This window comes from Apodemus sylvaticus, chromosome 9, assembly GCF_947179515.1.
Source record: "Apodemus sylvaticus chromosome 9, mApoSyl1.1, whole genome shotgun sequence".
Classification (NCBI taxonomy): Eukaryota; Metazoa; Chordata; class Mammalia; order Rodentia; family Muridae; genus Apodemus; species Apodemus sylvaticus.
The window spans coordinates 110,490,974-110,505,055 of NC_067480.1; the positions used below are offsets into that span (position 1 = coordinate 110,490,974).

General features: G+C 43.0%; 1 protein-coding gene across 1 annotated transcript in view; it reads left to right on the plus strand.

Moving 5' to 3' along the window:
• Window positions 1–275: 275 nt before the first annotated feature.
• The window catches only part of Tmem182 (transmembrane protein 182), a 48,511-nt gene continuing 34,704 nt past the window's right edge, over window positions 276–14,082 (plus strand). The window contains exons 1-3 of the mRNA XM_052193709.1: window positions 276–407; window positions 619–718; window positions 2,943–3,041. Of these exons, the coding sequence (XP_052049669.1) occupies window positions 276–407; window positions 619–718; window positions 2,943–3,041 (331 nt within the window). The remainder of the gene's footprint in view (window positions 408–618; window positions 719–2,942; window positions 3,042–14,082) is intronic.

Here is a 14,082-nt window from a genome sequence, read left to right on the forward strand (position 1 = left end):
TGCGTCTCTTTATAGTCAGGGGAAGGTCAGCTATTTTTTGATCCCCATGGGAGAAAGCAAGCTTCTCAATCAGTATCTTAAAATAGCCAGCCATTCTCAGCTGCTGGGTTGGAGCCCCTCCAGGGAGAGCAAAGAGAAAGCGTGGAATGAGAAGCCACCACAGCTCCAGCGACGACCTGCTCCCCGGACCTCGCCGACTCAAGAGTGGCTTGCTTTCTTCTGTTGACTCTTTCCAGTTTGTTCCCTCATCTGGGAGGCAAGCAGTCGACTGGAAGATGAGACTAAATGTTGCTGTTTTCTTTGGGGCTCTCTTTGGAGCTTTGGGCGTTTTGTTGTTTCTGGTAGCCTTCGGATCCGATTATTGGCTTCTCGCGACTGAAGTGGGCAGGTGTTCAGGTGAACAGAATGTGCGTTTCTTCTTCAAAATACCGATCGATGAACTTAGTCTCAAAGAGGGCAGCCTTAGTTATCATCTTGAAGAATACAGCGGGGTATCTATTTCTCCCAGGAGAGCACCATGGGGAGCTAGTGGTCATCATTGGGGGTCACAGGAATTAAGATGTAGCAGGCTTGATAATACTCTTGGGGATGACAGCGGGTCATTTGTCCTCTGTGCAGATAGAGAACATCACTTTTCACCATGAAGGCTTTTTCTGGAGGTGCTGGTTCAGCGGTGTTGTGGAGGAGAACGACTCTAATGTCTGGAAGTTCTGGTACAGTAAGTGCAGTTGGCCTTGTTCCTCTCCCTTTGTCTGAGACAAAACCAAACAGGTTCAAGTGGATCCGATTCCTAATTGTGCAGTGTCAGTTCCATGACATCAAAAGGGTCATGTACAGATTCCTTCTTTACAGGAGAAATATCTCCATGGATAATTTCCAATCTCACATAAAAATACAGGTCTTTTATACTTACAACAAACCTTGAGTGCCTGTTGTTTTTCTGCCCATATTTAAAATATACTGCCTCCGATTTAAAAAAGCAGATTTTTTGTCTATGGTAATCTCTTTTCAAATGTCTGTTATTGGTATGTTTCAAATAAGTGTTTGGGAAATTCATTTGGCTATAAACTGAATTTTCAAATACAAAAGCCCAGAAATAGAGGTATTATTTTATATTTATAGCTTAAAAGGTTTTTTAGATCTTTTTTATTTTTTGTAATGAAACTTAATTAGCAGTGGTAACGGATGAAAGCCGCCTTAGTTGGATTTCACCCAAGTTTGTAGGCAATAGCAAGAAATGTCTTCAGCTTGATGTTTCGATTCCCTTTTTGAAGTTCAAACACCTGAAGACTATGATGAACTCCTTGAACTGTATTTCTTCTACCGTGTTTATCTTTGAAAAACAGTTCGCTGAAAATAGCTAGTATTCATTTTATTATCTTCAACAGTAAATGAACTAGTTATTATCCTAATAACTAGTTGAGATATAGTCTTATTTTTAAATTCTCCTGTCCCCCTTGCTCTTCCCCCCCCATATATTTTTATTTACATTTTAAATGATTTCCCCTTTCCTGGCTCCCCACTCCCTGAAAGTCCCATAAGCCCTCTTCCCCCCCCTGTTGTCCCACCCACCCCTTCCCACTTCCCTATTCTCTGTTGCCCTATACTGCTGCACTGAGCCTTTCCAGAACCAGGGGCCACTCCTCCGTTCCTCTTGGACATCAATTAATATGTGGATTCTGTCTTGAGTATTCCACATTTCTAGGCTATTATCCACTTATCAGTGAGTGCATACCATGATTGATCTTTTGAGACTGGGTTGCCTCACTTAGTATGATGTTCTCCAGCTCCATTTATTTGTCTAAGAATTTCATGAATTCATTGTTTCTAATGGCTGAATAGTACTCCATTGTGTAAATATACCACATTTTTTGTATCCATCCCTCCATTGAGGGACACCTGGGTTCTTTCCAGCTTCTGGCTATTATAAACAGGACTGCTATGAACATAGTGGAGCATGTATCCTTATTACATGCCAGGGAATCCTCTGGGTATATGCCCAGGAGTGCTATAGCAGGGTCCTCCGGAAGTGTCATGCCCAGATTTCTGAGGCCAGACTGATTTCCAAAGTGGTTGCACCATCTTGCAATCCCACCAGCAGTGGAGGAGTGTTCCTCTTTCTCCACATCCTCGCCAACACCTGCTGTCTCCTGAGTTTTTACCCTTATCTGTTCTGACTGGTGTGAGGTGATATCTCAGGGTTGTTTTGATTTGCATTTCCCTAATGTGTTGAACATTTCTTAAGGTGCTTCTCAGCCATCCGAAGTTCTTCATGGGAAAATTCTTTGTTTAGCCCCTTGCTCTTTTTCTTTCTCTGTAACTTGTCACCAGGCTGTGTAAATATCCAGTGACCTTATGTGCTTCCTACAGATTCTGTCATCTTAACCAGAGTCAGAATACAGACTTAGATTTTGAAACCTAAGTGTACATGGAAAAAATGTTAAATTTCCAGTAAAAGTAATTCCTGTGGTTTCTTCCAACACTGGAATCCTGTTTGACTTCTCAGTTTTTAGTGTTCCATCATTTGCGCCTTTTCCCATGATGCTGGGATGGATGTAGAGGAAATGTTCTGCTCTTCTGAACTAGTCAAGGTCAAAACCAACTCCATTAGATTTCTAAAACAAAGATTTGGAATATCTCCTGTCTTGGGCATCCTGTTGGTAGGGAGATGACATAAAGATGAGTGTAGTGTTGTATTCCTTCTCTCTAGCCCTGTGGGGATGTGTGTGTCTCCCACTGAGTTTCAGTTGTTTGAGAAAAACCCTCAATCCAAGTTCTGGGTGTTTCCAGCAGAGATTTCCTCTTTGGGCGGGGCTCCGAGTTTGTCGATGTGCCTGTAGTTGTGTTTGGTCGTCTCCCTGGTTCTTGGGTCCCCTTTCATCAGGTGTGCGTCACCTCTGAGCCTTCAGTAACGGACACTGTTACTTTGCTTTTCTTCCTAGCCAATCAGCCACCATCCAAGAACTGCACACATGCTTACTTGTCCCCGTACCCCTTTATGAGGGGTGAGCACAACTCCACGTCCTACGATTCTGCCATTAGTAAGTATTCCTGACCTCCAGGTGCCTCCTGGGACCAGCTTGCTGAAAAGTTTTTATAATTAAAGATAATTTAACATCTCTAATTATAATGCTTCATTTGATATTAACTTGCTAAATGTAAAGCATTAATATTTTAACACATCATTTATAAGTTTAGTTAGAATACATCTTGATTGAAAATTGGAGCTATTGTAGTTCATTTGCTATTTATGCAAATAATTTAAAGTGTAGTTTTTGAACTGGAAGATAGTGGTGCTTATCAGGAAGAGGTGCTTCTGGTCTATAGCTAGTTAAAGTATTGTAGTATGCATTCTATTTATTTTTTTCCTGTAATTCTTACAAATGAAATGTTATTATACTACCCTGCTCATTAAAAGGGAAAACTCTGTTCAACTATGGTGGACCATCAACAGAATTGACTAGAAATTATAAGTAGCACATTAATTTTTTTTTTTTTTTGGTTTTTTGGAGACAGGGTTTCTCTGTGTAGCCCTGGCTGTCCTGGAACTCACTCTGTAGACCAGGCTGGCCTCGAACTCAGAAATCCACCTGCCTCTGCCTCCTGAGTGCTGGGATTAAAGGCGTGCACCACCAAGCCTGGCTTAATTTTGTTAACTAAATGGAGGACTGAAACAAACTATCAGAACCTTATACAAAGTCAAATGTATTGTTCTGAAATAAATTCCCCATTTGTATAATGTTTTGATTAAACTCATATTAGCCAAAGCTCTAGAGAGCAGACCCAACTGAATATATCTCTTTTCCTGTATGCTTGGTGGATTGGTTCCAGAAGTTCCTGGAGATGCCCTGATCCTCAAATACTGTACTTTTTTATATGAACTGGTAAAGATTTGCATATAACCTGCTGACATCTCTATATATACTTTAGACCATGTCTAAATTACTTAAATAACTGTTATGCTGTACATGTATGGAATAATAGTAAGTGTGGGCAAGGTTGTAGAGGCATATTGCTTTATTGAGTATTTATAGCTCAAAACTGGATAAAACCATAGGTATGGAAGCTGGGGTTGAAAGAGGAGAGATATATAGAAATTATCTATCATCCACATATTTATAACTATGATCTGTTTGTCTGCCTGTCCAACTTTCTGTCTGTCTGCCAATGACTTTTAAGGATTTGTCTCAGGTAATTGTGGACCTGGGAAGTCTGAAATCTGTTGAGGAAGATGGCAGGGTGGGCACTCCTATCAAACATTTAGGTTGTGTGGCAAAAGCCTCTCTTCCTCAGGAGACCCGTCTTTGCTCTTAAGGCCTCCAGGTTATTGAATGAGGCCCACTCATTTATGGAGAGTGATCTGCAATACTCAAACCAAAGTCAGCTAATGACGGGTGGTAATGAGATCTCAAAAGTGAATCTTTTCTGGGACTATCCGACCTTGCATGTGCCCCAGGAAGCACAAGCTCACACATAAGAGCTTGGCTTGTGACTCATGGCTCAACTGTTTTTCTTCTTTCTGTCAAAAAATACATACATAATGGCTTTGTGTTTAGGAACGGCAATGACATCTGTCTTTGTGACAGTCCCTTGACATTCTATGGAATAGGTATCTAGTCTGATGGGAAGAAAGATGAGAATGAGGTGCCCCAAAGCTGTGCTTGTCCAAAAGATGGTGTGGCCTTGGACAATGGCCATGGTGTGTTCCTTCTCACTGTAAACTGGGAAGGCGTCTGCTCTGTTTCTGCCTTGTGCTCCTGTGTTCTGCAGGGATTAGACACTCTCACTGACAGTAGAAGACATGGCTGAGTCAGGCAAGAGCGTAAAAAGTTGTTACTGTTACAGGGAAGTTGCAAAACTATTCGTTCACCATGATTCTTAGTTTTATATAGTGAATTAAGAAATAATGAGGGGGGATGGACTTCTAGAACTTAGGGTCATTACCTCAATATCAAGATCATCTTTATCATTCATACATGCGGTCTTTCCATGAGAGAGGTATCCTAGATGTCAACTATTCAAAACCTTGCATTCCTAAGAGGATAGTGGAGAAGTCTGAAAATGAAGTGTTGTCCTCCTTGCATGATAATTATGTTGGAAATGGAGAGTAAATGCATGTCATGGAAATCCCGCTGCAATTATGCTTGCAATTATTATGCAGCACTGTGTGTAATGACTGTGCCAGTAATTCAGATCTAGACAAAATCATAACCAATTTAAAAAATTACCAAACTCTTGTTTAGTGTTCATATGCAGCTCCATATTCACTTCGAACAGTTTGATTGAACACGGAGTAAAAAGGACAAAGTTGAACAAAGGTATATTCTAGAAAAGAATTAATGCATGCTTTTCATGTCATCTCATAATGACAAACAAGGTTGTCCTTTGTTTCCTGAATAGCAGACCACCCAACGTTTGTGTTTGTGTTTACTAGTTGATGAGGCTCATAGTCCCCAGACCCCAAAGCTATTTTGTAGGCAGCTCTATGTCGGTTCATAATCACCAGGTATTACAGCCATTCTCACAAAATTGGAGGCTTTGTTTGTAAAATGTGCAATATCATGGCCCATAACATTGTTAATATCAGTTTTCACTCACCTGAGTTTTAGAATGACCATTAGTTAGTATTGGCATGCACATTCACATGGCTGGTTATTGGTAGAACTCACACAAAGACTAGCATCTCTGGCTTCTGTTTCACCAGAATTAATAAACTACACTGAAAGCAAATGCTAAGTGCAGCGTAAAGAGCCGGAAGGCTGAATTTGGTGGTACATGACTGTATTCAGGAGGCAGATGGGGTAACTCAGGGCTAGCCTAGACTACACAGACATTCCCTTTCTCAGGGACACACAGGAAAGTCAAGTAGCAGTAAGACTGTGTTTTCTACACCTTCATCCCAGTGTGTGCATTTGGTTCTGATTCAGTTCTGATTCTTTATATATTCTTTATACATGCTTAACTCTCAAAGACGTCTGAAAACCATCAGTCTCTAATTTACATAACAGAATGGTTGTCCAAGTCTAGCAGAAGGTGGCTTGATTCTCAGTTTCCCAGAAGCGAGCCCATTGGAGATCTACATGAAGGTTTAGATTGTTGTCCATGTTTCACGCTGACAGTCATTGTAGATGATTCAACTCTGATTGAGTTAATATTCCCCTCTGTCCCCACCGTCTCTGGCATCAGCCCCCCACCCCTAGGTGTTCTCATGTGTACTGTAATCACTTCCCTCAGCTTCTCCTTCCTCAGTAGAACGGACAGACTATTCTTTGATTTTTTTATTTTCATTCACATTGGTGGCTCTAGAAATTGCGTATTGCTTCATAACAAGGAAATATGGTCTTGTGGGGAATGACTTCACATCAAAATTCCGGTTAGATGCCTGGGAAAACTTAGTTGTAGAGCATTTGCCTAGCATGTGCAACACCAATGATCAATCCAATACTTTTAGTGATAAATCACTTTGATTAATTTTAATTGAAAAAAATTAAACTGAATTACAGGCTTGGTTTCCTTCTTTCTTGGTTGGTGAGTGCTGGAGATGGGGCTCAAGGCCTTGTCTATGCAAAGCTCAAACACTCTACCACAGGGCTGCACATTGGCTTTCCTCCCTCCCTCCTCCCCTCCCCCATCTCTGCCTTCATCCCTTCCTTCTTCCCACCATCCCTCCCCCTTTCCCTCCCTAAATCCCTCCCCCTTTCCCTCCCTATATCTCTCCCCCTTTCCATTTCCTCCCCCTTCCCTCCCCTTCCCCCTCCCCTCCCTTCCCTCCCCTTCCCCCTCCCTCCCTCCCTCCCTCCCTTCCTCCCTCCCTCTGTCTCTCCCTCCCTCCCTTTCTGCCATGAGTTAGATGAATATGCACATGCCATGGACACTCAACTTTGGACTCTGCAGTCTGTTCTTCTCTCTGCCCTGGGCGTGACTCTTCATCATTTCCTAGCCCTCTCTCCCCATGCACATCTATGTGCACGAGGACTAGGCCCGTTTCCCCCTTTTAACAACATCCTTAACTCTATCCTTGAAAACATACATTTTCCTGTTTACCTGTGAACTTATGTCTTTTGACAGATTTCTATGAAACTCCGTCCTAAGGTCTGTGGGATGAGGGTCTTGTCTGCTTGGCTCAGGACTGTATAGCATCCATGCTTCATTATCCCTTAAACACATGAACGATGGAACCTAAGCCTCTTTGGGTGCTTGTGGGCTCTGCCTCTCACTAAGCATTGCTTTCTTCCCCGTTACACTTTTCATCTCCAGCACAGCTTTCAGCAGGCAGCCGTCCTCTGCGGCATCTCGGTTTATACATAGTGGATATTCTTTGTCTCCTCTGCTCTAGTGTAAATGTAAACCTAAGTGTTTGCTGGGAGACAGCAGCAGAAAGACAGGAGAGAGCCTCTCTAAAGCTATGCTGTGGAATGCAAGTACCAGAAAGCACCTCATGAAAGCAGGGGCTATTGTCCGCGAGAAACAAGGAGATAGGGCTTGCTGCCATGATGATGTTGTGTGGGAGCCATGATGATGCTGTGTGGGAGTCGTGATGATGCTGTGTGGGAGTCGTGATGATGCTGTGTGGGAGTCGTGATGATGCTGTGTGGGAGCCGTGATGATGCTGTGTGGGAGCCGTGATGATGCTGTGTGGGAGTCGTGATGATGCTGTGTGGGAGCCGTGATGATGCTGTGTGGGAGCCGTGATGATGCTGTGTGGGAGCCGTGATGATGCTGTGTGGGAGCTGAGATGATGCTGTGTGGGAGCCGTGATGATGCTGTGTGGGAGACATGATGACGCTGTGTGGGAGCCGTGATGACGCTGTGTGGGAGCCGTGATGACGCTGTGTGGGAGCTGAGATGACACTGTGTGGGAGCCGTGATGACGCTGTGTGGGAGACATGATGATGCTGTGTGGGAGCCGTGATGACGCTGTGTGGGAGACATGATGATGCTGTGTGAGAGCTGTGATGATGCTGTGCGGGAGCCGTGATGACGCTGTGTGGGAGCCGAGATGACGCTGTGTGGGAGCCGTGATGACGCTATGTGGGAGCCGTGATGACGCTGTGTGGGAGACATGATGATGCTGTGTGGGAGCCGTGATGACGCTGTGTGGGAGACATGATGACGCTGTGTGAGAGCTGTGATGACGCTGTGTGGGAGCCGTGATGACGCTGTGTGGGAGCCGAGATGACGCTGTGTGGGAGACATGATGACGCTGTGTGAGAGCTGTGATAATGCTGTGCGGGAGCCGTGATGACGCTGTGTGGGAGCCGAGATGACGCTGTGTGGGAGACATGATGATGCTGTGTGGGAGCCGTGATGATGCTGTGTGGGAGACATGATGACGCTGTGTGAGAGCTGTGATGAAGCTGTGTGGGAGCCATGATGACGCTGTGTGGGAGCCATGATGATGGTGTGTGGGGGCCGTGATGATGCTGTGTGGGGGCCGTGATGATGCTGTGTGGGGGCCGTGATGATGCTGTGTGGGGGCCGTGATGATGCTGTGTGGGAGCCGTGATGATGCTGTGTAGTAGCCATGATGACACCGTGTAGGAGCTGTGATGACGCTGTGTAGGAGCCATGATGATGGTGTGTGGGAGCCGTGATGACGCTGTGTAGGAGCTGTGATGATGCTGTGTAGGAGCTGTGATGACGCTGTGTAGGAGCTGTGATGACGATGTGTAGTAGCTATGGGAGCCATGATGATGTTGTGTGCGAGCCAGGCTTCCCCTTTCCTTCACAAGTGGATGTTCATGTGTCAATTCATGTTTTATTAACATCAGCCAATTGCGTGTTCCTGTCAATCCTTATTTATGGAGCTGTTGCGTGATCCAAGGTTGAGAACATAGAACTTTGGGTTTTTCTAGCCACTCTAAAAAATGGGCAGAAGGGAGGAAGGAAGTCAGAACTTGAGAGAGACAAGTGAAGGACTCCACCCCAGGGGATGACATCCTGCTAAAACGTCACCAAGGCAGAGTGAGCATGTAAGAGAAGGCTGCAAAGGAGCCACAGGCAGGACTAAGTTGTAGACCTCCTCACCAACCAAGGAAAGCTGGGGGACTCTGGGGCGGCAGGAGCAGAAGGTGGGATCCAGTTTAAACAACTGTGCTTGCCTCTGCCAGGACGCCTTTTGAGCATTATTTTTTCTTTCTAGTCATTTTTTACATGCTTACATGCTACAAAGTTTTATGTATTGCATGTACTAAGATATAAAAGTTCCCCGTTTCATGATAATTCACATTTTAGATTTTTTTCTAGTGATTTCTCCAAATTTTTAATGTTTGCCACTGCCTGTAGATAAAAATCCTTATATATGTTTGTATAATTTGATTAATTATTATTATATATTATGCTATAATAAGTATATATTATTTATAATATTTTATTAAAATATATAATAACCTTATAAATAATATGTATTTATATATTAATGATCATAATTATATTATATGTTTTAATATACTCATGATATATTATATTATAAATCATATGTTATACATATAATTTAAATATATTATAAATATTAAAATTTATTTAATATGATTATATACAATATTATGCATATATCATAACTTATATAATATAATTATTATATATAATATTATATACATGGGTATTCTAATATATTTATATTTATTGTATGTAATATATATTTTATATATAGTATACATAATTACATATATACTATAACTATATATAAAATATATACTTACAAATATAATTATATTATTATATTGTAATATTGTATTATAATAAATATTAATTAATTTGATCATTATATAATGTTTTTCATAATTCAATTAATTCTTTAGGTTACAGTTCCAGGGTTGTGAGTGGAGAATCAAAATAGAGAAGCAACTTTCTGTTTCGTGACTGGGATGTTTGTGAGCAGGTGTCTGCTCACTAAGTCTGAGCAGCAAATGGTTCTCAAGTAAGAAAATGTAGTAAGGGCAGAAGAGTGCGGGAGAAGAAGAGGGCATGGTTAAAAGTGGATGATGCAGCAGCAGGTTGGGATCAGATGTATTTGTTAGACTTGAGTTGATCATGGAACCAGTTTGAAAATGAGTAGCTTGAAGCACAAATCTGCTTCTAAGAGTTAGCACAGCAGTCAGCGATGAGAAAGGGCGGGGGCGAGTTTTGATATCATGTGCAATCTTTCAGAAAATGATCAGGAGAACAAAGGTGGTAATGTGTACAGTGCACATAGAGGAGGAGCAAGTCAACTCAAAGGCAGGGACAGCATAGTTGGGGACACAATCTCCAGCAATCTAGGGCTTTGTCAGAAAAGCCATCAGAGGGGAGAGCCGAAGGGCTAAGTCTCTAATGACAGAAGCAGAATGAGAGGCGTCCAGAGGCACAGGAAGGAACTGGATCACGGGCTAATTTCGCAGTTGCTCAGATGACCATAACTGCCCCTCATCGTCAAGGGCTCTGCTGTAGATGCCCACCGAGGCTGCGATTCCTGAATCCTTCCCGTCCCCCTCAGCTGCCCTGTTCATTCCGCCCCCGACCTCAGAACATTCTGGCTCACTGCTTATTCTCACATTGAACCCGAGGCTCCTTTTCCTGGCATGCCCTTCTCACCCCCTGGGGAACTCATTTCCAGTTCCTGCACATTTTATGGCCTCCTAATCGGCCCGAGAGCCAAGTCCGCTGTAGGCAGCCTGTCTCTGTCCTTCTCCCGAGGGATGGATTAAAAAGCTTTGCCCCTCAGAAAGGGGTGGGGCCCCAGAGTGCTGGGAATGAAAACCTCTCTGGGAGGCAGGGAGTGTGCAGTGAGAAAGGTGAGAACCTCATAGTTAGCCAACACTGGAGCCTGGAATAGCCTTCATAGAGCACAGCAAGCCTGAAGGGCCTAACACAAGCAAACACACACGCACACTCATCACACTGTGCTACACAAAGCACAACAGCACTTTGAAATGCATGTTCTGGCATTCGATTCTTTGATTCTAGTACTGGAATTAATTCAATTTAAGTGAGGTTAAAATAAATGCTTCAAGTATGTAGGAGACACAGTGGCAACTCCTTGGTGTCTACTAATCTCACCAGATACACTTTCCCATTCTCCACTTATAGATTACCTTTCTGGTGTGTCTCTGGTTTATTGATTAATTTTTGAGTGGTCATGGATGTACATTCTGGACATGGCTATAATTTAACAATCACCTTGAACATTTCAAGTTTACCTAATTAGAAAAAAATATAAACCCTTCAAGATTGAATAGAAAATATATCTAGTCATTTTTCCCATAATGCTAAGTACCTAGAACTTGGAAATATGGTAACATCAACTTGATTTTTAGCTATTCTTTCAAACATTTGGCCCCACACAGCCATGATCACAGACTAATCATATGTTACATATGTCCACAGTCCCTGATGTTCCCCATAAGAACCCCCAACACAGGCTCCAAGTGGTTTTTGTGAGAGTAACACCCCCACAACCCTACACTGAGCCTCTGAGGAATGAGTTGGCTCTGCGTACCCAGGACTCAGGACCAAAGTTGCCATTAAAAGTTACTCTTTGAGAGGAAGCTTTTATGAATTATCTGAAATTTGTTCATGAATTCTTTGGATTGGGAAGTGATTGCTTTCTGGAAATAAGACCATGACATCGTTCTCAGCAGTGTGGCCTGGCTTTCTTTTGAGAAGACAGGTTCTCATCTCTATCTGCAAAAATGCCTACTGTCCGAAAGTGGAATCCCCTTCTCCAGAGGAGTAGCAGAGAAAGGCTTCTCCATCTTGGCATCTTTGTAAGATAGGCTGGCCAATCTTTTGCTGTGGAGAATATCTCATGCATTGCTAGATGGTCTACAAGGCGCTGCCTTCAGACACACAGAAAGAGGGCATCAGATCCCATTACAGATGGTTGTGAGCCACCATGTGGTTGCTCGGAATTGAACTTAGGACCTCTGGAAGAGCTGTCAGTGCTCCTAACTGCGGAGCCATCTCTCCAGCCCATAATGACAGGTCTCTCAGTAGAAACTATGATCTGTCATTTGACTTGAAGTGTGTTGTGTCCACACTGGGATTTTGTAATTTTGTTCTTATTCATATTCCCTCAAAATTATTGCTCGTTTTCAGACTAGTTTGATCCAAAGTTGAATCTTGCATGCTCACCCCATCTGCATGCTGCCTGGTGGCGGTCCTCAGCCCACAGCCACATGCTAATGGTTATCCCCTTCTGTCTTCTTTTAGCAGAGTATGCAACCCCAAAGGGAGCAGGGAGCTCACCTAGGCCTCTCGTCTGTAAATACTATTGTTTGGCTCCCAGTTTGGGGATTTTCCTCTGAAGACAGTATAAAGCATCAACTGGAATAATTATTTAAAAGATTACTAAGTGCCTACAGTCTACTTGACTTTACACTATTCTTAATATTTCAGGATAAACCTGGAATTCTTGCCCTCATCGAATTATCATGGTAGAGATAAGGCAAAACACAACACATACACACATACAAAACCAAACACAAAACCAGAACTATCCAGCACAACACTTTGACGGAAATAAAAAATTGTAGTGGGGGGTTAGGGTGGTTTACGTTCTAGCAATAGGAAAGGGAGAACGGGGATGGAATGGATTCTTTCAGGCAGCTGAAATGTCTCCATGGCACCAAATGCCTCCTTTGGGGACATGCCTGACAGGCTGCACAGAGAAGGTGTCACACAGGACCTGGCACTCGGTGAGCTTCTACCTTGTGCTGCCCCCAGAACTTGAGCTAAGAGCACTCACAACAGCTTCTTCTCCAAACCGGTTTGTAAAACAGACATAAAAATAGAAGGCACTTCATACAGCTGTGAGTAAAATGGGTAGAAATAACTGCACACCAGTTGCCATGTTTGTCATCCAATAAATGCCAGCTACTTCTGTGATGTTTCCTCCATTCAGAACTCCCAGAATAGGACAGCATCAGCCCATAAACATTCATCATGGCTTCTCCCCTGTGCACTGCATGTGTCCTGTCCTGCATGTGTGTGCATGTGTATGTATGTGTATGCGTATGCAAGTAGGTGCATATGTGTGTATGTGTGTGCAAGTGTGTGTGTGTGTGCATGTGTGTGCCTGTGTATGTGTCTACATCAGACTTTTATATAGTTGTCACACAAAGTGAATTTCTATTGTTGTTATCATAATTATCACTCTGCTAGTAACATCATCATTTAATAACACACCATGTGACTTGACCGGAAATTCCCCATTCTTTATCTGGGTATTGGTTGAAATTCATTCAACAAAGGTCTGATGACTACATGCTATTTGTCAGACATTATTTTGTGTGTTTTCAGGTTCTAGTGGTTAAGCCTAGCTGGAGCATGGTTGTCCTGTTGTTATTTAGAAGATCCCTTTTGTGTCTTTGAACAGTTGTGATGATGGCTGGTTTCAAATTTCTACTTGTTTGATGGCCTTGTGGTGCCTCTGTCATTGCTGGGTGCTGTCTCAGTCTCGGTATTGTGTCTGAAGCTTACACTTGTTGTCTGTTGTACTGGCTGGGTTTGTGCGTCAACTTGGCACAGGCTGGAGTTATCACAGAGAAAGGAGCTTCAGGTGAGGAAATGCCTCCATGAGATCCAGCTGTAAGGCATTTTTTTCAGTTGGTGATCAAGAGGGGAGGGCCCCTTGTGGGTGGTGCCATCCCTGAGCTGCTAGCCCTGGGTTCTATAAGAAAACAAGCTGAACAAGGCAGATGATGCAAGCCAGTAAGGAACGTCCCTCCATGGCCTCTGCATCAGCTCCTGCTTCCTGACCTGCCTGAGTTCCAGTCCTGACTTCCTTTAGTGATAAACAGCAGTGTGGAAGTGTAAGCTCAATAAACCCTTTCCTCCCCAACTTGCTTCTTGGTCATGATGATTGTTCAGGAATAGAAACCCTAAGACATCTGTCAAGGCTTGAAGTGCACTGTACCCAGAACCCTCATTGGTGATATTCACTGTTATCATTTTTCTATGTGAAAAGTTATCCTTCATCTCTGTTTTGAGGATACTTTTCTTTTCCTCCTGTAAGAGCCAGAAGTCCAATACATTTGTCACTATTGTTACTGTTTTACTGTGAATTTTTGCTTTTTTTGCTTGTTTGTTTGTTGGGGCTTTCCA